General features: G+C 38.5%; 1 protein-coding gene across 1 annotated transcript in view; it reads right to left on the reverse strand.

Moving 5' to 3' along the window:
- Positions 1 to 1,510: 1,510 nt before the first annotated feature.
- LOC148361496 (uncharacterized) overlaps positions 1,511 to 27,814 on the reverse strand; it is a 44,820-nt gene continuing 18,516 nt past the window's right edge. The window contains exon 2 of the mRNA XM_088342923.1: positions 1,511 to 1,860. Coding sequence (XP_088199049.1) covers positions 1,511 to 1,846 — 336 coding nt within the window. The 5' untranslated portion in view covers positions 1,847 to 1,860. The remainder of the gene's footprint in view (positions 1,861 to 27,814) is intronic.

A 27,814-nucleotide genomic window follows, 5' to 3' on the forward strand; every position in this document is an offset into this window, starting at 1 on the left:
TTGTTGATTGAATCATTCAGTGTTGCTTTCGCTAGCATGCTTTGACAAATCACCATCATGCAACTCAATCCCAGCAGGCTGTGAATAAATATTTTTCTTTTGTTTAGCATAATAGAGCCAATGTAGTTGGGGCTACCTGTGAATATTCTCATTCATCCAGGTCATTCTATTCTCAGGGCTTCGAATCAATCACAGCTTGATTGTTCTGTTCTGTTTGCCTTCAAAGAGGTTCCGCCCACTCGTCCATTTAGGTTTTTTCATTACTTCCTATACAGCTTCGCTACTCGAAAACAGTTGTTCTTTAAATGTGTGTCAGTCTAAGAGGTTTTGAAAGCCTTTAACCCAAGGGGTCCCCAAACATTTACCCCTGAGGGCCACATAACCTTTCCCTTTTCTGATGAGGGTCCAGGGTCTGGGCCTGAATGTTAAAAATTATGTTTTCCGAAAGCCACAAAAAAATACCCTTCAGAATTCTTCTCAAAACAAAAGTCAGAAAATGAAAAAAATAACACTATTAAAAAACCAAATAACACTCAGAACACTTTCTGAACAGGTCTGGGATCAGCTTTGATGTCAGATCAATGGACCACCATTAGTGGAGATTAATTGCCAAAAGGCAGTCGTTTTTTATCATCATCACACTGTTTTTAATCACAGTACCAGAGACGAATGTTAAATATGTTGTGTGTTTCACTTGTTACAATGGCGAAAATGTATATTCTATCATTCTAGTCCAAGCATTGTACGTGACAAATTCATTGTCATTGTAACATGTGAAATGCACAACAAAATTTGTCCCTGGTACTCTGACTAAAAATAGAGTGATGATGAAAGAAAAACACAATCCCTTTTCATAAGTCTTCCATATCGCTAGTAGTCCAGTGGTGAGAGATCGCTGCGACCAGAATTCAAATCCTGTTGCAACCAAAAACGCACACCCAGGACTAAATTAGTCTCTAGTACCATGACTGAAAAAGCTAATGAGAGAAAAAAAACAACACCACTGCATACATCATGTATGTCACTGGTATTCCAATCGTAAGAGACCACCGCAACTCTGGTTCAAATCCTGTTACAACCAAAACGATGTACCCAGACTTTGCATTCTTTTTAGGTAAAAGTTAATTGTGCATCAAAATGCTTTAGAGTATTGTTTAGAGGGCCAGACCAAATAAGGAAAAGGGCTGTATCTGTCCCACAGGCCGTAGTTTGGAGACTCCTGCTCTAATGTTTTCGTATGAAAGCTCTATTTAATCAGTGAGAGAGGGTTTCTTAATGGCAGTGAAAAAGCTCAGAGAAACATGAGAAAAAAATTTAATTTTTTAGCACCTTAAGAAAAGACTTCTGCTGTGCTATGAATGTGATGCTAAAGATAAGTAGATCTTTGCCTAACCTGATGAGTCATTTACCCTTACTTGATGCCTGTTTCTCTGTATCCTGACTGGCGACAGTTTTATGCACAAGAATATAGTATTGGACCTTACCAACAAATGTGTGTACCTAAGGTCCTTTACTTTGACTTCAGGTATCTAAAAAAAGGATATGGACTGGTCACCATTCGGATACACCAACTGCGAGGGCAGGTGGTTTGCTTGAGGCAGAAGAAGACCACCGGTACGAGATCGGGATACGGGACCACAAGTGCACTGTTGGTACTGCTACCATCACCGTCATTGTCATCGTGGTCCACTTCCTCTTCCTCTATATCGTCCTTTTCCTCCTCTTCTTCTTCCTCTTCCAGGTGGCACGGGTCGGGGGAGGAGGGTTCAATGACATCATCCACCCCAGTCATCCGGGTGATGGTCGCCGCGGTCGAGGGGCCCTCCTCCTCCTCCTCGCTCGTCATGGCGACACCAAGCTCTGCTCCAAAAAGAAAGAAAATAAGGATTTTTTGTCATATGCTTTTTGGTATTTCTCTTTTTTTTTCTCAAAATTGTGCAAGTATTGACCTGGGTGCAAGAATCGATGCTGAGAGCTGCGGGGTCGAAAGAGCACCATTATGTGACGAAAATGGCAATGGGCTAAAAATACACGCACTGCCTTTTGTGTGAGATTTTCAGAGTGCTATTGCATGCCTAAGTGATGTGAGAGGAATTAGAGGGTGATTGGAGAGGTAGAAGAGCATCAGAATTGTCCCAAGTAAGGATTCAAAGCCCTATTGATGTGATTTTAAAAATATTAGCTAGCAAACCGCTAGCACGTGTGCTAACAGTGTTGAGATTAGCACGTTACAAAGGAACGCATTCCTGGAATGTAATTACTTTTCTCGGTAAGGAGTATTCTGACGCATTATTAATGCAATTTTCATACCTTTGCTGTTGTTGCTACATGGTACTTTACTGTATTACTGCCCTTTTTATTAAATGTAAATCACGATTTATGTTTTTTCTGCTGGATACTCATACACCTTTCATGTTGTCTCATACAACTCTCAGTCAACCAGCAACGTTACCCAGTTTCTGGAGGGAGGGGATCATTATCTGCTCTAGTATTCTTCAGTACATCCTTGAGTTCGTGTTTCCAGTTGCACTCATGCAGACCCAAACCATGACATTCCCAACACCATGCTTAACTTTAGGCATGACACAAACACTTTTGAACTCCTCACCCGGTTGCCACCATACATGCTTCACACAATCTGAGCCACACAAATGCATTTTTGTCCCATCAGACCACTAAGTAATGGTCTTCGTTCATACGTACTCCTTTTCAGTGTGTCAAAGTGATGTTTCTTTAGCAATGTTCAATTTAATATTATGATGAAATCTCTGCAGAAATGTGAGTAGTGTACTAACTTTTGTGACATACTGTAGTTGTGTGTAGTTGTGCCTTCTTTATGATGTGACTATTTTCTATATATATATATATCAACCCTGGTCATATCCCTCAAGAGGGGTGACCAACAACAAGACAAACACATACACAAAAACAAAGAAGAGAGAAAAGGAAAAAGTAGCAGAAAACACAGACAATTTGACCATGGCCAACCCACCTCGGCACCCAAGTTGGTCATGCTTTCGTCCCTCCCGATGAAACGAGACGCAAGAAAGCGGCCATGTCACAAGGGTCAGGGTGACACAACACACTCTTCTGTTCAACAGTAGGGCACCACAGCTTTCACCGGTTTACCCCTGCCGCATCATACAGGTGCCCTGCCTATCCCTTAGCATACGTCCAAACATCCTAGTATCCTATCACAACAGTGGCTATTTTGAAGCAGCTTAGAGGGTCGGTTTCTATGCGAGTATATACAATCATTTGTAACACTACTTCTTAGTGTCAAAAATACGGGGGGTAACATTTTAAATGAAGTAACTACAAACTGTCACTAATAACTGTTTCATTGGAGTGCGCCCAAAACTGTCCGCAAATGTATCAGTGCGAATCTTCACTCAATGGCCAGCAAATTAATCATAACACCCACAAAGATCCAAATTGAGTTTGCACTCCAAATCTCTAAGGTACTTTCTGCCTGGAACACAAGTCGTATTTTCAAGTTCCAGCTCATCATCATTACATGACTTATTACAGCTTTGGTACAAGACCTCTGCCTGGTCATTCTACCTTATTTAGGGCTGGGGGGGTTGCTCAGACTTAATTGGCCCATCGTGTTTTCATTGGGACCGCAATGCAAAACAGCAGATGCTGTATAGCCACTTTTAAATTATGCAATACATCTAAGCTCGGTGTAGAGTCAAAGGACACACAAGAACAGTCGTTTTCTTTGCAGTCTGACTGCTGCCGGTGGCCAAAGCACATCTATGAATATGACACTACAAACTAAGACCCAAACACACAAGTTCTATTTAGAAGTTGTCTTCTAATATGCCTATATTACACTAGACGACATCTGGCCTGCACTTTTTTTCCTCATTAGCATCGCTGCTGTCACTCGTTTCAATGTGTTTTAAGTTTTGTACTCTGTAAAATAATGAAACAAGTTTGCAGAAGCAAAGTAAGGTGACTAACTATTTTGCAAATGTCATGGCATTTTGTGGAGGAATGCCAAATGTGACCTTTTTTATTTAAAAATAGACACACTTGTTTTTGAAAAGCAGTTTTTTTTACAACATGTTCCTCAAATGGTGTGTCGGGACCCGAAAGTGTATCCGTTTTCAGTGAGTTCCTACCTGGGCAAAATAATGCTAAGAAAAAGTAAAAACAGAGGGTCAAATGCAGTAGATGGCAATAATGCCCTCATTGATCTCTTCTACCTGATCAGTCAATCAGCGCTTTTGAGAGGGACCACATCTCATTTTATTGGTATTTTGTTGGTTTTATTTACTTTTTCTGCCCATAATAATGGATCCCAAGAAAGTGGGAAGGAAAAGTGGAAACTATAACGTAATATAATATGATATAATTGCAGAACACGTAAATGGTGTACAGGTGTCCCTTTGAAGAGCTACTGGAGGGTACAGTAAATGGTTTAAAATGATGTATTTTTAGATTTATACCAGAACATTAATCTGTATTTAACACAAAAATAATTATCAATGTATAGGTAACTGCTTTATTAATGTTTTGCAGTAAGTTTACTTTGTGTCTATTTTAAAACATGTTTAGGGGATCGCTTATATGCGATGCAGGCATGTATGTAGTCGTTTTGCTAGTCATTTTTACTATATCTACTTTGAGTTAGACATTCATTTGTTAGAATCAATTTAGGAAGTGGAGTTTTTTATTGCTTTGGGTCGCAGCGTGTAAGTATGTTGAACCAAAAGTTTAAAATAATCAAATATATCCATTCATCCATTCATCCATCCATTTACTGTGTCGCTTATCTCACTAGGGTTGCGGGTGATCTAATTCATTATGAACTAAAAACCAAAAGAAAAAGAAAAAAACAACATTTGCATGACTGATAAAAATACATTTTTATCCTAAGAATAATTCACGTGCAAATGTTAAAAGGAAACAAAGAAAATACACAACCCCTTAAATGCCAAAAATAAGCAACTTAAAATTAAAAACAAAAAGGCAAATAAACCTAAAAAGAAAAACAATTTTAGTGCAGAATGTTAAAAGGGCAAAAAGTAAATGCAAAATAAAATAGTAATTTAAATGAATGCCTAAAGAAATGACGTTCAGGATCACAAACTAAAACTAAAAGAGCAATACGTTTAAAAAATATATTTTACTTATTTTATTATTATTTTATTTATTTATTTATCGCATTTATCACGTATTTATTGCATTATTTGTTTATTTATTTTATTATTGTTATTAGTGATTATCTAATTTTAATAATTATTATACCCAATTAATTCCAGAAATGAATCAAAAAATAATGTGAAATACATACAGAATTGTTAAAGCCCAAGTGTGTAATATTTGACCAGTAGAGGGCACTGTTGTCCAATGTGAAGAAAAACAGTGCCAAAGGATCACTTGGCGGTGACTACTAGTTATGGATTTCACTATGTAAAAAGAGTGTACATGTCTACACCCATGAGGTTTTTTTTTTATAAAAACTAACTATGTTTTTTTTCCTAAATATTCAAAATGAATCATATTTTTTAACTGAATGAATGTTTTTGTACCATGAGACTCTTGACTAAGACAATAAAGTTTGAGCATATTACTCCTGTATTGGCCAACCTTCACTGGCTCCCAGTCCAGTTAAGATGTGACTTTAAGGTTCTCTTACTAACATACAAATGTTTGCATGGACTTGCGACCCCCTCTCTCTCAGATTTTGTTCCTGCAAGGAGCCCCAGCTCTGAATGTGCCGGTCGACTTGTGACTCCGAGAGCCAAGAAGAAGTCTGCAGGCTCGAGAGCGTTCTCCAACTGGGCCCCAGAGCTATGGAATGCTCTGCCTCCGGAGATAAGATCTGCAACCTCAGAGTAAGTTTTTAAATCTAGACTTAAGACACACTTCTATTCAATAGATTATTATTGATGCCCACCTCCAGTGTTCCCTCTAAGCTGCACGTGTGCGCAATTGCGCACTGCTCGCACATTCTCAGCGCACAAGAAAATCTAGCCAGCGCACAAAAATGAGGGCACAAAATTACTTATTAAGAAGCGACTTAAATCAAAGTTACAATGCATGAAGGTAAAAATACACGGGTTCCCCTGACGTTGTGTCCTAAATGCGGTATTTTGAAGTCGAACGAAGTTGAGTAAAGTTAGTAGAGTATGTCGAGAACTGGCTTCTTCGGCTCGGCTCACTAAAAGGAACCGACTCTTTCGGGTCCTAAACGGCTCTTCAGGTTGTTTTTGCTTCTTTAATCCCAACATGACCAAATATTAAGTAAAATTACGCACAAAATGACTTAAAGGAAGGGGGGAATAGACCAAAAAAGAAAAATATACCAAATTGAAAAAGTAGTGAAAAGCTGAGAAAAAAAAGAAGCAAAAGGAAGAGAAAAAAAGAAGTAAACATTTACAAAAAAGCCAGAAAAAAAGAAAAGAAAGAAATGTAGGAAAAAAGTAAATAGAGAACAAAAAGAAAAAAGTAACAGCTCAGAAAAAAATAAACACAATGAGATTTTTTTAAAGGAATTTTAAAAAAGTGGAAAAAAAACACAGAAAAAAGAATAAAAAGTTTGTGTTGCATTCAAATTATTTCCATTTATTTCCAGTCAATCTTGTTGCCAACATTGCACTTCCACTCAAAAATGTGATTAAATACAGTTGTGTATCGTGCAACCGACTAAATAAACCCCCCAAAATGTTAGTATTATGCGACAAAAGATACCAGGAAAAAAAAGAAATGAAAATCTTGTGAAAGAATTGTTGTAAAAACAAACGACGTTTATAGGCCTTACAACATTTGCAATCGTACATTAGTCAATTCATTCAAAAGTGGAAAAACAATTTGCATTGCCGAAAAATGTTACTTGATATCAAGTTTTGGACGTGTTTGATTATTAATTATCTTGCCACACTTGGGATTATGGTGGCTCACTGTTGTTTCAAGCGTTGCTCACCGACATTGTGTGAACGCTCAGACCCGTGGAAAACTAGAGGGAACATTGCCCACCTCATATTTTTCTATTCCTGTCTTTTACTGGCGGCCTAGCCGGTGGTGATATGAGGAAGAAGGACTATTTTGAGATGAGTCAGCGGACCAGCATCTGGACATGAAGCATGTCAACGCCTGCATCCACCAGCCGGCAGAGATAGGAAGCTCCGTCATTGCTGTTATGGACATTTTGGACAAATTTCAACATGTTACCTATAGTTCTCTTTTAATGATGTTCACTATGTTTGTTTACGTTTATCTCTATTCCACCCTGGTCATTCTGGAAAGGGGATTACCACTTTTGAGGGCCCTTCTCAAGGTTTATTTTTTGCCCACGCCGAGGTTTTGAGTTTTTCCTTGCCTGCAAGTTGGTTTAAGGTCAGTGGATGGTGTAGTTGTAATCCTATGCAGTCCTTTGAGACATTTTTGTGATAGATGGGTATATAGATAAATATGACTTGATTTGACCTGACTTCAAGAGTTGACTATCGGTATTGATTTTAGACAGGGAAAATAAATTAAAAACTAAAACTGCACTTGATTAAACCACTTTAATAGCAAGCAAAGGGAACATCGAAACATGACATAGGTGTGTGAATCTATTTTTTTATATAAAAGTACACTCACATTTTTGGGTCAATAGTTTATCGATTTAAGATCTAGTATCAGTGTTTGCTAGGTTTCTGGAAAATAATGGTTTCCAAGAAAACTGAGAAAAACAACTTTTCCAGAACTTTCACGTAGGTGCTTTTTTTTCTCTTGCATTTGTGACACCTCCGATATCTAAACAATGACTTTCATAAACACAAGGACACGTTTCTTGCTAAATGACTTACTGCAAGAACACTGAACTCATGCATGAACAATGCATGAACTTTGTAAGAACTTTCCAGCGCCCGATGTTTCCAGTAATATGATCACAGGATTTTGGTCACCATGGGAATTGCGTTCCTGTGGATGTGCACAAAACGTCATCCCTCTCGATGTTGTCTTTTTTTCAGAAATAAAAAAAGCTCTGTTGAATCTTTAACTGTATGTACTTATCCATAGCTTTGCTACTCCGACCACACTGCTTTACTACACCTATCCGGCTTATACATACTCTCAATTGGCGGATACAGGAAGCAAGACTGGGAAGTTTGGGCTTCTTCAATGTGTGGTCACTCCTGCCATTTAATGGTAATTACCAGACTGAAACTATTCCCAGAGGTTTGATACTTACTGATGAGCTAGGCTGAAACCTTTATTATATATATATATATATATATATATATATATATATATATATATATATATATATATATATATATATATATATATATATATATATATATATATATATATATATATATATATATATATATATATATATATATATATATATATATATATATATATATATATATATATATATATATATATATATATATATATATATATATATATATATATATATATATATATATATATATATATATATTTATTTATTTTATTACTTTTTTTTTAAATCAAGCCAAAATAAAAGTATTTATTTGCTTTGAATTAAGTGATCCGTGAATTATAAACAAATTGTCCTTTTACCTTCCATATATTAAGCAGTTCTACAGCTACCCTGCAGAGTCATGATTCGATCAATCAAAAACATGAACAATATCGTTGACATTAGAAATGTGAACTGGTCCCTATGCATTCGGTTAATGGCTGCATGTACTTTAAAAAAACGACAACCGTCAGCATTTTGCGGCCGCTGAATTGTGTTCGCCATTGTGTGTCATCTGTCAACTGGAGGCCGTAAAACTGTCAAGGCAACAGAACTGATGACACGCTAGCTGCACTTTGACCTTCACTGATCAAGAGTGTATGAGCACTGCCTATATCACCTAGCCAGGCCTAATACACAAAAGGCACACATTCACGAACACACGTAAGCACAATAATCGTTACTGAAAATGGGCAATGATTGGATTTGGCGTCATGTACTGGTGAGGAATTGAACTTGGAGAAAAGGAGGCACACACATTTGCATGTTTTAGCTTCCAGGCTACTTAAGTAAGTGTGCTAAAATTCTTATACAAATGCACTTACTGGATCTCACTCTGCCAGATATATTGGCTGGGGAGGGTTGAGGGTATAGGTACGGGGTGGGCCCAAGGCCAAATGCTGCCCATCATGCTTTCTCAACAGCCCCGCCAAATCAAGGTGTGAAAATATAATGATTATTTGTATAAATTGGAAAAAAAACACTACAGATGAGAATATGTTGTTTTAGTGACCTTTCTTTCCCCAGTGTCCCCAACTTTTAAATAAGTGGCTATTGTTTCATGTGGGGGCCCAAACCCATATCCAAAAATATCTAGAGAGGGATGCGCACCGCCAGGCTGTACTTCTCCAAGCCCTGACAACCCTGGCGGTAAAGATATCCAGGAACTCTAAATATGTTACTTTTCTTGCTATTTTTATCATTATTTATTTCATTTGTATCCCAAAATATTTATCAAATTCCTGAGATGGCTATATTGCAATTTGAGTTTTTCAATAAATATAGTGAATTAGGTTATTGTTTTACAAACGGACATAATGTTTGTGTTACAAAACAAATTTGATTAAACGTTTCATTTTTAAGCAAAAAGAAATATAAAATGTATTTTTAAATGTCTGCATATTTGTTTATTTATAAATGCAAATTATGGCTGCTGTTCTAAAAAAGTCGCATTTCCACCTTTAGGGCATTTTATTTTTAAATGCAATTTGAAAAAACTGCTCAAAATATTTTTAAAATGCCCAAAAAATAGAAAAAGGCACACATATTAAAATCATATAACTTTCTGGGAACATTAGTAGAATAACTTTCATATATTAAAATCACCTTATTGTCATAATAACCGATTGGAATCACCTGCGCCCGGTCATTTGGCGCCAGCCGCTGCAGGCTCTCTGATTGGCTCCCTGTCCCTATTTAAACCCTGTCCTGTCACTCTCTTGTTGTCAGTCTGTCTACGAACTTCTGTTGATACAAGGCAAGCCTTTTTGACCCTGACTCCCGCCTGTCCCATTTTTGCACCCGTTTTTCCACCTGCCCGTTCCTGATTTCCTCGTTTGTCCCCAGTTACGACCTGTCTTAATCCCGACCACGTCTGCTCTCCCGTCCCGGCTTACGACCCGTTTATTTTTTTATCCCGACCACGTCTGCTCTCCTGTCCCTGTTTGCGACCCGTATCTGACCCCGACCACGTTTTGCTCTCCTGACCTGTTTTTCCGTCCCTGACACCGCCATCACCCGCTACGGAAGATCCACTTTCATATTCGGATCACAATCCGATTGCGAGAGCGAATTGCTTCACGCATTCCGGGAGCACCGGATCGTGGGCACAGCCCTTCCTCTTTTTTTCAATAAAACTTTTGGTAAACGTTACGCAATTGGGTTCTGATTCCGTTGTGGTCGTGACACACTTATGTGTTTTGAGCAATACAAGTAATAATTATTAAGCCAGAACCCTTTACAGTTAACAATGAATGGTTTAAAACCCTTTAATGTAATTACCCCAAACTCACAAATCAACGTGAATTTGCCATTGTTTTTCACCTAAATTTTAATACATATCATTTCTTCAAATCAATATTCTTACATGAATATTTAATTGATTATGACGACTAGGTGAGTTTTTACAATTTTCTTTTTTTTCAAACCTTGACATAGATCTTGAGACCCGATTTAAAACCTCATCGCTCATGTAAACCCGTAATGCCTTGCCCTAATTTTAAATTCCTCATTTTAATATTTCAATTTGACATTTGTATATCTAAAAACCTTCATTTGAAACCTAAAAGCAGAAGTTAACACGTTTTTTTAACATGTCACTGCATACAGTATGTAGTCATGAGTTTCTGAGTTTCCCTGTCATTCTCAAAACATTTTCTATGTATTTTAATGCACACCCTTACTTGATGAAGCACAGCCGTGATTATTCATTAACAATTTGCCAGGAACCAGAACAGGATCAGTACCCAATTGCATGACGTTCTCACACAAGCCTTTAGTTTACGGGAAGTGGGGAGTCATGCACGTTAAGCATCCAGTCTGGCGTGGAAAGACAGGAAGGCAGAGACCAAAGAGATAGATTCCAATTGCCCGAGTTGATTCCTGACAGATGGGGTCGATACCGGACAGGACGGGACAGACAAGATAAATAATGAATCAGGATATCAAAAATAATCGTGAGAAACTAGACGGGAACAAAAAACTGGAGAAAATAACAACAGGACAAAAAGAGAAGGAAACAAAACTGGAACCCGAAATTAAACAGGACAAAAAAACCTGGGAACAATACCGGACAGCAAATATTAACAGGAAAACAGGACCGAGTCAGAATCCACGTCTTGTGGGGCAGAAGTTCATTTGACGGGCTGACAAAGGAAGCAAGAGAGCGCTGAGCTTTATATAGACAGAAAGCCAATCGGCCACACGGACGGGGCCAATACGGCACCATGGCAACCGTGACACACACGTGCACGGCCAATTGGGCGCCAGGGCAACCATGACACAATCGTGTTTCAGTATTTAGTTTTATCGCTCCACCTATTCCTTATGCAATGTGTTTGCATGCATGCAAATGATTTTGAACATAAACATTTTTCCTGCTTTAATCCTTCTCTACTTGATGACTTTCTCAGTGTATTTTTTTCAAACACTCGGTCGCAGAGTTGTGTTGTAATAGGAACACTCCCCGTTCGGTTCGTTGTTCATCTACAATTGTGTCATTAAAGAAACGGTCATACACACAAGTGTTTCTGACTCAAACAACATTTAATTCCATATCAGTGAGACGAATTTGCATGAGCGGTTTCAATTACAATCAGAATTTGGTTGTGCTTGGCAAAGAAGGAGTCAGTGTTGTTCAACGCCATAGTGTTTGTTTTCCCACTAATAACTGATTATGTCTGATCTCTTCGTGTTTGACAAACGACTCCCAATCAAATGTTTATGAATATTTCATCAGAGCGAGGATACGTGTAATGTACCAATTAAAATCTGAACTAGTTTAAGAGCTTTCCACATAAACTTGACTGTTGTGCTCAGTGTACCTTGTTTTAGAAAGGTCCTGATCTCAATCCCTTTGACTGAAATAAAATATATCTTGCATTTTTAAAAAAAACACACACTATTAAGTTACCAAATAGTAATTCTGAAAGGACGCAGGAAATCTGCAATCTGAGTTATAAACAGCTGGTTGTGGTCAAAAATCAATATCACTCTAGCTCATCTCTCTAAAATACATTTTTAACATCCAGAGCTGTCAATGGCCCTGACTTTAAAATGTAGCCGAGCAGACGTCTAATTCTGATGATCTAAAGACAAGAAGAGAAGCTGCAGGTGGCCGTCTACAAAGCCACAGTGGGGAGCATTCTGGCATACAGCGTCACACGGTGTAGTATGCTGGGAGCATGGCAGCGGACAGAAAAAAAAACATACATATAGTCATCAACACAACCTGTAAAATCATTGGCTGCTCTCTGCTCAGTTTAGAGGACATTGCCGGCTTGCGATAACGCAGCAGAGCCAAAAACATTATAAAGGACCTCTCCCTAATGTCCCCTCCACCTCTTTGACCCGTGTTCTGGTAGACGCTACAGGTCCCGAAGAACGAGGACTAACGGCTCAGAGAGAGTTTCTTCCCTAGGGCTGTAACCACCCTAAACAAGTGCACAATACTGTGAAAGATATTCTGTATATCTTGCCAGTTGCTTGAAAAACAGGTTTGCTGCTAATTATAATTATGGTACTTTTTATTCCACTATTGTTATGGTGTACTATTATTACGAAAGGACACTGCATTTAACACATTGGGCCATTCTCCAAGAACTACATTGTAAATATGTTTTCCTATGTCGTGTTTTTGTTCTCTGTCTTTATTATTTGATTATCTTGTTTATCCTTGAGTGCCTTGTCCAATATAGTTGCAAAAAAAAATCACTATGTCGTTTTCAATGACAATAAAGACTATTCTATTCAATTTTATAAGTCTCAAAAACAAAATCTGAAAGGATGCAGAAAATCCGCCATTTTTTTCCCTTGACAAGCAACTATTGTAAAATAGTTAAAATGCAAATGCTTGGTTTGCCTAAAATTTATAAATCGAACCAAGCTTGGAATTCAAACATGAACTTTTGTAGCAATGGTGATATGACAAAAATGAATTCAGAATAGCATGAAGGGTTAAAAAGTCTGCAGTTTAAAAAAGAAAAATATATGGTACTTAAAATTAAATGTCTGAAAGAACACAAAAGTTTTGGTTTGAATCAGCGCACGATTTGTTTTAACGCATTTAGCTTCATTCTGCAACACAAAATTCGATTTACAAGACTATCATGAATTCACAAAATAAGATCACCAAAAAATGATATCTGAAAACACGTCAAAAGTTTGCCATTTGGGTTTGAATCTGAGAGTAGGCATCATGAATGGACACTGTGAAAATGTTCCTTTTTATAGTAAAATGTATGAGCTGGCCCCAGATTTAAAATTAAACACATATATATACATATATATACGTATATATAGATATATATATATACATATATATATATATATATATATATATATATATATATATATATATATATATATATATATATATATATATATATATATATATATATATATATATATATATATATATAGCATACATTCCATTTCGTAATCAAATTAACCCGCCGCTCCAAAATCAGCTTAAAACTGTAAATTTGATTAAAAATCCTCATGTGTAAATGTTTCCATCCATTTTCTTATTACCATAGTTTTCTGTTTATCAAGTTACTGTGCAACATGAAATTGGTTGCTGCGAAGATTATTATTTTGCTTCAATGTTAATGAAGCCTCCTAACATAGTTTGACTTGAAAACCGAAAAGTATAACCACAAAATAACTTAAGAAGCTTTAATAAACTCATGATTCCGATTTGATATATTTTAAACAATACTTAAAATAAGTGAGAATCATTTTTCAGTAAAACTTTTGTTTTTTAAGGTTTTAACTGTTTTCTTTTTTATTTTTGTCAAAAAAATAACATAAAAATGCAATATTCAATAATTAATGTGCAAGATTTTTTGTTTTATATTTTGCAAGTGACTTTAATCAAACAAAATAAGTTATTGAGAATGTTTCCCTCTACTACCACACGGGGAGATATCCAGTATTATAAATCGAAAATGATAATCTGCTTCCTGCTGACATGGATAAACGTTACAGTTACTTGGCTGATCACTGGAATAAAGCAATGGCATATTTATTTGCAAAGGGAAAATTGAACAATGTCCTGCGGCACACTATTTCAGGTTTCAAGGAACATTAGTGTGCCCCTGCCCACTGGTTAAATATCACCGATCCAAAGATTTGAAGAAGTGTTTCAACTCGTACCACAAAATGTAATTCATACGGAACTATATGAAATGAAATGAAATGATCTGCATTTATATAGCGCTTTTCAAGTCAATGACTTCCCAAAGCGCTTTACATTGTGCTTCACATTTCCCAATAGCGGCCGTGATCTGTGCAGCCATGTAAGGCGCTAACCTGCTTATTGGGGGTATTGGGGGTTCAGTGTCTTACCCAAGGACACTTCGGCATGTAACACGGACAAGCCGGGATTCGAACTGGGATCCCTTAATCCTAAAACGATCGCTCTACCTCCTGAGCTATTGTTCTAAAATGACCACCATAAGAAAAGCGACAAACACATTATTTCAAGCAGATGACAAAGACATCGTGCATCTTATCTAGGTTGCATATATTTTTATTCAATTTGATGATTTGTTGCTAGGCGCAGCTGGAGCCAGACTACATAGACGGATGGCGCTAATGCTTATGCTGCAAACCGCGCACACAGCAGCGGCCCTGGACTTCTATTTTTACCAACCATAGATCCTTACGCTCTGTTACTGTCATGCTAAGAGGTAAGCTGACAAGGTGTTAAACAATAATGTATAAAGTGCTAAGCTAGTGCACAAAGTTGCACACTACATATGTATTAATTTGCAAGATGCTACTTTGAAGATTATTCAACGTTTCTATTGTGGATAACAATTCAAATATTGTTTTTGTGTGACCAACCATCCATAATATTCACCACTTATCCTCTCTAGGGTCACGGGGGTGCTGGAGTCCATATCAGCTATCTTCGAGCAGTGGGCAGGGGACACCTTGGACGGGTTGTCAGCCAGTCACAGGGCACACAGAGACAGTCAACTCACTTGTCCATTTACACTTAGGAACAATTTGGATCGGCCAATTAACGTAGAATACATGTTAATGGATCGTAGGAGGAAGCCGGAGTGCCCGGAGGAAACCCACGCAAGCACAGGGAGAACATGCAAACTCAGCACATCGAGACTTTTAGCTGGATGTGAAACCATGACCTCAGAACTGTGCCATCATCTCCAATTGCTACACTGATTTGATAAATGATATACACAAAGAGTGATACGTTTAGTAGACACTCAAAACAAGGAGGAAATACATCAATGAATTTTGAACTTGCAATGAGAACAAGAGAGGATAGTACGAAAAAAACCCACTATGCCAAATTCCAAATTTGTTCTAGAAGCCCTCTCCTAAGCCATTTATATTCATTAAATATCCTACGTTACAAAAAGCAGATCCACCCTAAAGTGTGTGGAAATCAAAGAACAACAATGAAGCAAAGAGTGCGTAATAGTAAAAATAATGAACCGCAGTGATGTATTATTGCCAAAATAAACTGTCATCCTATGCAATCTCATTTGGAGGTGCCCAGTATCAAAAAATAATAAACGGATCATTGTGCTTTTATTTCATATCATTGTGATATTATTATTATTACTATGACTGTTGGCTATGGTCACATTAGAGGGCTTCTCTTTTCAGCTTGAGAAAGCAATTTAGAGAACCTCCGGCTAGCTGAGCACTATCATTGTGTGTCTTCGATTGCAGGCAGATCTCTGCGGTAACTAAAATGAGACTTTGTGGCTACAAAGTCATCCATTTAATGACTAATAGACCTGCTGTCCAAGGTCCGCAGTGATGGCTTCGGAGAGTTTTTAGCCTAGCTGTTAACATTAGGCCGGACCAGCGGTACCACCCTGGCCTTCTCCCAAACACCACCCGAGTCGCTTCTGGAACCCAGCAATAATCCTAAAAAGCACCTGCTGTTGATCAGAATTTCTTTGCGTTCTTCTGACTTTAGAGTAAAATGTAAATGTAAATGGTCTGCATTTATATAGCGCTTTTCAAGTCAATGAAGACCTCCCGAAGCGCTTTACAATGTGCTTCACACTTTTCCCTTTTACACAGGAACTAACCGGTAGCAGTGTCAGCCATGCAAGGCAACTCCCTGCTATCAGGGGCATTAGGGACACTTCGACATATAACACGGAGGAGCCGGGAATCGAACCTGGGACCTCTTGACGATGCTCTACCTCCTGGGCTAATGCGATTTAGTTGATGCATTCCTTTTCAATCTAACGAGCCGCTGCTTGTGATTGACAAAAGAGGATGTGATAGGAAAATAACCAACAATTGCTTCAACCCACCCCAGAACAGACTCAGGCCTCACACTGTGCCAGACATAAATCGTACCCCAAAATAGAGCCCGACGACAATCTTTTCCTGTTTCGAGGCTTTTTTTTTAAAGTAGTTTCCTTCTCCAGCAAGCGACAAAGTGTTGTTTCTCTTCTCAGAAGTTAGCAGGGTGACATTTAGCGCAACAAAAGGTCTCGGAAGCAGAAGTATTTCTTGGCCGCTGTGGACGGCAGCAGTGGGTGGATGCGGTAGCGGGGATAAAAATAGATCTCGGCACAACTTGAACGCCTGTTGGATTAACGGCGGAATCAATGTACGCTGACGAGTTCGGCTTCGTGATGATTTGATCTGAGAAACTGTTTGAAGAGAAAACACGCAATTGTTGTCGTATTAATCCCTAAGCGAAGGGACAATATTGGATTAATGAGATTTTATTTCAACCCACAAAATGTAATATGATAGACTCAAATGGACAAATGTATGAAAGTAGCTGAATAATTGCCATTTAGGGCAGTAGGCTCGGTAACTATAGCCCTGTTTCGTGAAAGAGCAGTAAATTTGATGGGTCAGTCTAGTTCAAGCCATTCAATCAACGCTCTTCTTCTGGTAGCACTGTCCTTCTTATCATTCATTCAACCACATGCAGCAAGTCACATCATGTTCAACTGCACACCAAAACCTTAAACTAGCCTTCAGATTAAACTGATATTTTATTCAAGGAAACCTAATGAATCACAAAATTGTGAATGTGTTCTGATGTCTTCCCATTCAATTATTGTTATGTTTTTTATTGTTTGCACGAATATTAGAAATAAATAGAGAGCGAAAGAAGGACAAAAAGAAAAAAAAAATATGTCACGGGATGTCAGAAAGACCCAAATACAGGACACAAGGATATGCAAAATGGGGAGGTGATCAAACCCCAAAGAGGGGTGTTTATTCAAGAAACAAAAAAATAATACACTAAGGATAAGGGAGAGTGGAACCAGGACTGCTAACGAGCAACAACTTAAGTGGAAGACTTGAGAGGGGATCTTGGGGTGGCAGGAGTCTTGGAAAGGAGAATTGGGAATACCTCTAAGAAGAATATTGGGGTGGCAGGTCTTGGAGTGGGTGATCTTGGAATGAGGAGGGAACTTAAGAATAAAGTATTGGGAGAACCTGATCATCTTCGCGAGTGAATGTCCGGAGCATGAATCAAAACAATCAGCAACGTAAAGTGGATGCCTGGAGTATTTATGGTAGTGGTTGGCTAATTGTCTGATTAAGGGCATCTGGGGAGATCCTGGGCGGAGAAATTGTGAGTGGGCGCTGGAAATTGGGTAATGCTGGAATATCTTATAGAAGGAGAGGGACTGCAGGCCCTAAACCATAACAAATTATATTTTATTTAAAAAACCCTTTAAAAAAACAATCAGCGAAAGAAACACAAAATGACTTTAATAAATTAAAGCTAACTCTCTCAACCTAAAACCACTGGTCAAGTAGATATCATCTACTATACTTCATTTTGTTCATAACAAAATAAAGTATGTTTCACTCTATAAATAAATCTCAATCTCTAGTCAGACAACTGCTCAAGTAGACATATGCTACTGTACTTCAAGTATTTTTACACAACAAATTCAAACAGTTAAACAATAAAAAGTATGTTTAACACTGTAGTGTGAAATAAATAAATCAAACTCCTACAACCTGAGACATCTGCTCAAGTAGAAATAGGCAGTTACACTTTGAACATTTTGTTCACAACGAAAGTCGACAGTAAAACAATATAAAGTCCCTCTCTCTACGTCTCTCACTCCCTCCATCTCTCCATCCCTCTCTCTCTCTGATTTTTATAGCTGAAAAGACTATTCTCAGCAACGAGAAAAGAGCAGTTTTGGTACATTTAGTGTTTAAAGATGCAGGAACCACTGAAAAAGAATCGTATACTAGTTTCTCAAATGAGATGTTAAGTATTGTGAATTTAATAGTGCTCTTACTTTTAATATTGCTGTAGGACGTTCTCCGTTGTGTGTTATCATCACGGACGCATTGTTTTGAGTTATTGTTAATGGCTGCCAAAAAATAGAAAGATTACCCTGTTACTGTCCTGAAAAAAATAAAGCCATTACTCCCAACACTTTACTGTACACTTCAGTCAATGCTGTGTAACCATTCAAAAACTGCAGGTATGAGTCATAGTTTTGAACACATCATTCTAGTGTGCCAACCTATTCAGCCATTTTCTAATTTGATGGTATGCAAGACAACACATACATTAAATTGCAAAATGCTAAACCACTCTAGCATATTAGTAATAACATGAAGAAAGTGTGCTGGTAAATCTGACTTCTTAGGATCCAATTATGGCAGGCAGCTATAAAGATGCTGCCACAGCTAATGGATGACTTGCTCCAGATTTTCATGAGCTGCACAGAATAAAGTCCTTTCAAATGTTTATCTGTGCTTGGAGTATGTTGGTATTTACATTTACTTTATGTTGTGACATTGAGTACAAGGGATATGTAACAATTTCCCACAAGCTTTATTGGACACTGTGTAAAATCTACCATTATATGTCGCTGTATTGGGTAGTGCAACCAAAACCAAGTGCTACAAAGCACAAGGAAGATTAAAACGATGGAGATTTAAAGTGAACAAACCTCAACATTTTTCTTTTAAGCGACAGTCTATGATATCTGACCACAAGATGTTGCTGTATTGTGTCGCACAAAGAATTTTACAAACTAAGGACAATTTACCTGATCAAACGGCCCCATTTAAAAGTCGCTGTATTGTAGATAGATAGATAGATACTTTATTCATCCCCGCAGGGAAATTCACATTTCCAGCAGCATCCCTGTGCTGAGAACAATACAATAATAAAGCAAAAAGAATACAATATACAAATACCCAATGTGACGTGCTAATACCCACTGTAGCGTGTTATATAGAGTATCTAGATAGTGCTACACAGAATACACATTGCAATAAAATACAGTAAAAAGCAATGTAGGGGGTATGGTTTAATGTGGGCCTTCACTAGGCCGGGTGGAGTTAAAGAGCCTCATGGCATGAGGAGGAAAAGATCTCTCTCTATATATATATATGTATATGATTGTGTGTAATTGTGTAATGCGATTAAATAGTGTTGTCTTTATGAACGTTTTATGTCAGTTGAATTTGAAAACTAATCAGTTATGGAGATTCCAAGGACATAAACAGCAATTGCTTCTATTTGAAGGAGGCTTTATTTGATTTGCGGCTGAAAGAGGCAACAATTTCAATGAGGTTAACCTGTGCATGTGAGTTTGTGTGTTGCTTAGAAGGATGTGAGTCGTATTCTATTTCCGCACCCTATTGTTGCCTCCATTCCATCAATGCTTCTAAATTTAAACTCTCTGCTGGTACCACAAAACCAATCGACCCTTACCAGGTTAAGATGCTTGTGGTCATGTGTTATTGAGAAATATTTTTTTTAAATCCAGGTTATTAAAATGGTTTTTGCACTGTTTTTTGTTTATTTTCTACAAGGATTGAGGTGAGTCTGTTTCGCCCATTTTTTTTACATTCATGGCAGCTGATGTGTCAGTGACATTGGATGTTATTTGTTTTTATTTATTTAAAATCGAAAGTTGTAACCGAGATAGCAGAAAGGGTTGACATGAGAAATTAACACTAATGCAAAATGTTGATTCTCAACTATACACTAACACAACCTAACCTCTAAAAAGTGATCGGTAAACTAAGGGATGTTTGAGAATTCATGAAAGGTATCAGTGCCAATACAAGCATTAGTTAATATAACGGTACTTGTTATGACAGTTCAATAATTCACTAAAACATTTGTAATTGTATGCCTACTACCATACAGTAAATAGGATTAGTGTTTTATAAGTATTGTTATTTATTGGTGAATATGATCCCCACCAGATTCTATTTTTATTGTATTCTATTTTATTATCCGACTCAAGCCTGCAAAGCACTTGTTTCAAACATTTTTCCGGCGACCAGCATTGACATATAAGCCTTGGGAGATTCACGAAAGCAAAAGGGCTGCGATGTTTACATCATAAAGAATGTTATGGTGCAATAGTGACTACTATATATACTCATTTATGTGCACAGTATTTCATTTTAACCCGGTCTGTCAAAACATGTCGCTGTGAAACCGTTGTGCAAAGTATGAAGTCTCAAAAAAATCAGCGGTCCAACGTACTCTTTTTTTTCTTACGCAACTTCATAAATGCAACCATACATAAACACAACATTTTGAAAGAATGTCTTTTATATGATGTATTCCCTATTTTACTCAAGACGAGCAATAAAAGTAACAGGGTTTTACATGACATTCACAAGACTACAGAAAGAGCAGTACTGTAGCAGTAATGAATTCAGGCGGTCTATGTATATGCGCATAGAACGAAATGAACACTAGAGGGCATAAGACATGTGTAGCCCCCCAATAACTCACAGTCTCTTCTTCCTGATGGATTTGTCCTGATCAGCCATCCCATTTGTATTTGAGAGGATCCAAATCTCTTTTTATTTTGATTCAGTGTTTTTTATTGCATGTTTTGCTCAAATTATTGCGTCCCAAGAAAGTTATTTATAAGGGAAAACAGTGATGACAATAATCGAGATAAAGATGGAAATGATTACGTAATAAGAAAATAATATATGAGTTTCTGACATGAAAGCGCTGCGTAAAGGTACAATGAATGGTTTAAACTTCTTTTGTTTTGTATCTTATATTATCTCAATACTTAAATATTTATCATATTTTAAGTACATCTATTTTTTAATATTTTGGGTGTTTATTTATTTTAGTAAATGCCTATTTAAGAGCATTTCTAGACGGTTGGCTTATATGCAGTGTAGGCTTATACTAAAAGTGAGTATATACGGTATTTTGTTAACTAGTTAGTAAACAACAACTTTGTCTACAGTCACTCAAAATATGATAACACTGTCAAGGTTAAAGCTTTAACTTCATTAGCACTATTACGTAATGGAAATAAATGAATTTATATATATGCACCTAAGTGCATTTGTCTGACTGTTAACGGCTTTATATATATATATATATATATATATATATATATATATATATATATATATATATATATATATATATATATATATATATATATATATATAGAGAGAGAGAGAGAGAGAGAGAGAGAGAGAGAGAGAGAGAGAGAGAGAGAGAGAGAGAGAGAGAGAGAGAGAGTGATGTGTGTGTGCGTGTGTGTGTATGTGTGTATGTGTGTACCCACAATCGAAATGAGCAAACACATACACACAGATACGGTAAATATAGTCGTAGTGTGTTTATTTCAGGATTAGAGGACGTTCATCATCCCAAAGGACGTGGCCTTGTCTCGTATCCATTTCCTGTAGAATTTGTTTATTTTTATGTTTCTGCAGAGTTGTCCAGACACTCACAAGAATGCACACCCACAATTATAATTGAATAATATCCTCCAATCTCAGCCTTAATCAGCAGTATAGACTGGTGCCCAGTGGTACGTCTTTGCAACTTTAGCACACGCATCTCATCATAAATATACAGTACGTTGTGAATTTGCATTATCCGCGCCCTTGCAGGGTTCACCTTTTTCTCCGTTGCTAATGTATTTATTGCCATGTGCTTCACGAAATAATTGCTTCTCTGATTGGTCTGGCTCCGGCTTAAAGATTGAGCTCTTTTATTATTGATTACATGTGTTTTTGTTTAACCTTACAGATCAGCCATGGAGGCTTCCTGCCAATCAAGCCAAAAATAGTGTACTCATTATTAGCCCATTACGTTGACCTATAATGATCTTTGACACCTCCCTTCTGATGCAACGCTATGATACGAAACTGTAACAAAGCAGCGGAACCAAGTGACACGACGTAACAGACTGCCTCCATATCAATGCTTCGGTGATGTAAACACGCACACAGCTTCACAGGAATTTAGGTCAAACAATTACACTTTGTATTATAGTTGTAAAAGTTGTTACTCAGCCTTTCGTGAATGGCAATTGTTAGATAGATAGATAGATAGATAGATACTTTGTTCATCCCCGAAGGGAAATTCACATTTCCAGCAGCATCCCTGAGCTGAGAACAATCGAGAACAATCGAAAATAACACGGGAGTGGTGTGATGAAACAGTGTCTTTAAAGGTATTCCCAAATTCTAAAATATACAAAATGTGAAGAAACTGTACATCATATTTGCATAAAATATATTTATATTTCATCATATATTCCGCTGAGTGGTTGGCAAGTCTGCAGCACAGTTCTGAGGTCATGGGTTTAAATCCAGCTGCCAGCCTTCCCGTGTGGAGTTTGCATGTTCTCCCTGTGCAGCCAACGAGTGCCAACCAGGAGGAAATAAAACCAGAAGCCTTCGGCAGCCTGGACGCTATTATGGCGAAAACTGGACATTATTATACCAACATACACTGCAAAAAACACAAGGCAAAAGCCCAAATTGCCTAAAAGGAGGATAAAGCGAACAAGGAATGCACTTACACCAGACAGCTTTTGGATTTTGAAGCACGCAACTCCGACGAAACAAGGCCCCCAGCGGGAAGGAAAGCATATGTCCAATTTCCCCTAGCAGAAATAAGCGATATGCAATCGCTGTTCACTGCAATCACTGATTCTTCCGGAGCTGCCCCACATGTTGTGTTAACGAGATTTCCCATTCTGAAAGTGTTCTTTTCAATGATATCACAGTTCTAGGGGAAAAAAGCCAGATAGGCCCGTTTTGAGACTACATTTCTGAAGCTCCTGGAAGATGTAATATTTGCATAATTCTGGGAGGGGACACTACACATTCTGTGCCAAATTGAAGAAGAAAAAATTTGGGGGGTTAAAACACATTTAACTATGAATAGGGCTATTGAAGCTCCAATGACGAGATGTCTCACAAAAGCACTCAACCTATCCTAAAACGACTGAGGAACCTACTGGATCCCTTTGCACCAGTTTTTCAAGGTGGAATTGGAACCCTGGCACAAATTAAAGTCAAAGTAGCTTTAAAGGACACTGCTACACCAAAATTTAAAATTGTCTTCATTTGACGACCAAACATGAATTCCAAATACCAAGTATTCGTGTCAGCTTTTGCGGTGACCATTTTACAGTTTCCAATTATTTCCCTTATGTTTCCACTTTGTCTCGTGTATATTCCACGTGACTTGTGATGTACTACAGCACCTGTTCATTCCATCCGACAATTTCTTCCAGCTGGTCAATAATGAGCAAGTGGATCTATCAAGGGGGAACCCAGGAGGCATGTGTGGCGACAGTAGCTCAGGAGGGAAAGCACTCGTCTTGGGATCAAGAAGTCGCAGGTTGGATTCCTGGCTCCTTCGTCTTATATGTCGAAGTGTGGGTAAGACACTGAATCCCTAACGTGCCCGGTTAGCAAGTAAGTTGCCTTGCATGGCTGACGCTGCTATCGGTGTGTGAATGGGAAAGTATGAAGCAAATTGTAAAGCGCTTTGGGAGGTCTTCAGTGACTTTAAAAGCCCTATATAAGTTCGGCCATTTACATGTGACCCTTACTCCTTCCGTATGCTTTGCTGAGTAATGAAAGTCTGTTTCCTTCTGAATGTTCATTGCAAAGGAGATATATGGAATGGAAGTTGGAATAGTTTCTATTTGAACCAGCACATTATATACTTTTGAAAAGGAGACTCAAGGAAACACATTTTCATGAATGTTGTGATGTATTTGTCCTGTTAAATGTATAAAAACTGTGAAAATAATATCTACTAATTGGTGCTTGTAGTGTGGCATAAGTTGCGATGATAGTAAGATGAAAGTGTATTGTAAAAAAAGTGCAATGAAAGTTAGTTCAATAACATTTAGAAGCAACAAAAACTCCCAAATAAGCCAAGGAAGTATGATAATAAAAATAATGATGACAATAATAATAATAATAATAATAATATTAATAATAATAATACATACTATATTTGGCTTCAAAGCGCCTTTCAGGACACCCAAGGACCCTGTTCACAGAATATCAAACAACAACAAAACAAGCAAGAAATAAATACAAAATGAAAACAAAGTAAACTTCAAAAGAGGGTGGCATGAGAGGCAGACAATTATAAATAAACAAGTCTTAAGAGGTGTGTTTTGGATTTGAAGGTGGACAGGGTGGTGGAATACCTGAGGTCAAGTCAAGTTACATTTGCTCGTATAGCCCAGAGGTGGCTAACCCGGTCCTGGAGAGCCGCACGCCCTGCATGTTTTGGAGGTTTCTCTGCTCCGACTTAGGTGACGCCAATTTTCAGCTTGTTGGCAGGCTTTGTGAGAGCTTGATAATGTTCCAGGTGATTGGGATAAACTGGTATTGGAGCAGTGAAACCTCCAAAAAATGCAGGACATGCGGCTCTCCAGGACCGTGTTAGCCACCCCCGGTATAGCCCTTAATTTCAAAATATCTCAAAGGACTGCAGAGGCTACAATTACACCATCTCTTGATCTTCTGGTCGGTTGTTAATGAGTTCCAGAGCTGGGGGCAGAGTGACTGAAAGCTCTGCTCCCCATAGAACTGAGACAGGCAGCGGGTACAGTGAGATGGAGAGAGGAGGAAGATCTTAGGGAACGGGATGTTGTGGCAGTTTGAAGTAAGCCGGAGAGGTAGGGAAGGACAAGGTTATGGCTGGCCTTGTATGTGTATAGAATGATTTTGTCGGTGATTCTTTGGTTTATTAGGAGGCAATATAGTTGCTAAAGGACAGGGGTGATGTGATGGCGAGATTGAGTTTTGAAACAGCTGAGGTTTATGAAGGAGCTTTTGAGGTAGACTGTAATGGAGGAAATTGCAGTAGTCAAGTGGTGAGGTGACAAGTCTATAGACAAGGATGCGGTGGTGTGGGTGGTGAGGGAGGTATGAAGGCGGTTGATGGAGTGCAGGTTAAAGTAAGCTGACCAGGTGATGTTATTTATACGAGAGTTAAAGGAGAGTGTACTGTTGAAGATGACACCCAGACTCTTGACCCGAGGGGAGGGAAAAACTGGATTTGTCTATAAAAAATGTCAACTTTAGAGAGGATGGATTCGGTGCCGATGAAATGTAATTCAGTTTTACTGGTGTTTAGTTTTAGGAAGTTGACAATGAACAATTATTTTATTTCAGAAAGGCAGGAGTTGAGGTAGGGTGGTGTGAGTGTGGAGTTGAGTTTGCAGATATGGTAGAGTTGGGTATAACCTGCAAAGCAGTGGAAGGAAATCTTGAATGTCTGTAGGATATGGCCCAGGGGGAGTGGGTAGGTTATAAAGAGGAGGGGTCCCAGGACAGAGCTCTGGGGCACAGGTGTGGTGACTGGAGAGAGGTCAGAGTAGAAAGACTTAAGTTAAATAAATAGAGTGCGGCCAGTTAGGTACGAGGGGAATCATTAGAGAGATTGGCATGAAGTTAGGAGGAGACTAGTTCAAGGATTTTGGATTTGTATGGTTGTTGGGGTCTGAAAGAGTTTTTTTTTCCAGAATGGTTGTGACAGTGGCAGTTTTAGGGGCAGAGGGGGCAGTGCCAGTGGAAAGTAGACTGGATAATGGCAGAATTGGTGGGAAGCAGAAAGGAGAGGCAGGATTTGACCAGGGATGAGAGAATCGGGTCGAGAAGACATGTGAGGGGCTTGAAAAAAGAGATTAACTCTGATTATTTTGTGGTACTGGGGAGATGAAAGGAGGAGTTTAGGTGTCGAGAGAGGAACTGGTGGATGGTTCTGATTTTTTCCTTAAAGAAATGTATCAAGCAAGCACGGCGGCGCAGTGGTTAGCGCTTGTGCGGCACAGTTCATGTCATGGGAACCTGTCGTGGGTTCAAATCCAGCTCCAGACTTTCTGTGCGGAGTTTGTATGTTCTCCCCGTGCTTGCGTGGGTTTCCTCCGGGCACTCCGGTTTCCTCCCACATTCCAAAAACATGCATTTCAGGTGAATTGACCAGTCCAAATTGTCCCTAGGTGTGAATGAGCGAATGAGTTGTCTGTCCCTGTGTGCCCTGCGATTGGCTGGCAACCAGTTCAGGGTGTCCCCTGCCCACTGCCCGGAGATGGCTGGGATGGGCTCCAGCCCCCCCCCCGTGACCCTAATGAGGATAAGCGGTACGGCTAATGAGATGAGCCCCGCGACCCTAATGAGGATAAGCGGTACGGCTGATGAGATGAGATGAGATGAGAAATGTATCAAAGAGTTGCAGGTGCCTGTGCAGGAAAAATGGGAAGGGGGGGCTAAACAGTGGGGAAGGTGCAGGATATTTTACATCAAAACAGGCAGACTTTGATATAGAACTATATCCCTCATACCAAAATGTTTATGTTTTTTTGAAATGGGTGCTTCTCATCGATTTATTTTCTCCTAACTTTTTGACATCTTTATAAATCATCAACTTGTTTTCTTCTCAAGGGAATAAATTTTGCGTTAACTTTACCGTGCGATTGTTAGCACAATCGCATGTTTTCTAATGGAGTCATGATAGGCTAGTTCATAAATTGCCATCTTCTTATCGTCCCTGAAGTGATTCACTCGCTGTCGATCCGCATCTTTATTTGGCGCCACACTGGCTCGCTTTCCTCTCGGTATCTTTCCATTTCCTACTTAATTAATCCTGCCTCGGCCAGCTTCTCATTTCCAAGCCGCCTGGCAATATCGCCATCATTGTTTACTGCCCCACCAATGTCTGTGTGTGTGTGTATTTTTTGAATTTAGCTTTGTGTGCTTAATCTTGGTATATGAGCTCTATTGTTTTTCAGCTGTTGCTTCCAATTGTTTATATTTACGGAGGCGTGTGATTGCATTTCGTTAAAATATGAATATGTCATCCAGGCTGTGTATGTTTGTATAAAAAGGTGTGTTGTATTAATGTGTTTGTGTGTGCCAGCACCTGACTGTTACGAGCATTTATGGACCAAAGATGGCCACGAGCTGATAATTAAAGCCGAAGCGCGTAAAAAAGACCGACAGCGACGGAAGCGGGAAGCCGTGAAGTTGAGCGTCAAGTCATTCCTGCTTCCTAATAACGGTTTTCCTCCTGCATCTTTAACTCATCCATTTTTTTCTACCCATTGTGCCAGGATGCCAGGAAGCAAATTTCGCCCACCTCTGCTGGGGATGAAATTTTCTTCCTCACACTTGTGCGTTTTACTTAACATCGTGACTTTCAGAACTGAGATTGCAGGGCTTTATGTTGAGAATCAGTTGCATTTTTGTTTTACACGTGATGCAAGACAATTTGGTGGGTGCTCTAGTGTAAGATCCACATCACATAAATGCCAAATCCAATTGATG

The sequence above is a fragment of the Urocampus carinirostris genome, chromosome 8 (assembly GCF_059441175.1).
Source record: "Urocampus carinirostris isolate Australia breed hairy pipefish chromosome 8, RoL_Ucar_1.0, whole genome shotgun sequence".
NCBI classification, from domain to species: Eukaryota; Metazoa; Chordata; class Actinopteri; order Syngnathiformes; family Syngnathidae; genus Urocampus; species Urocampus carinirostris.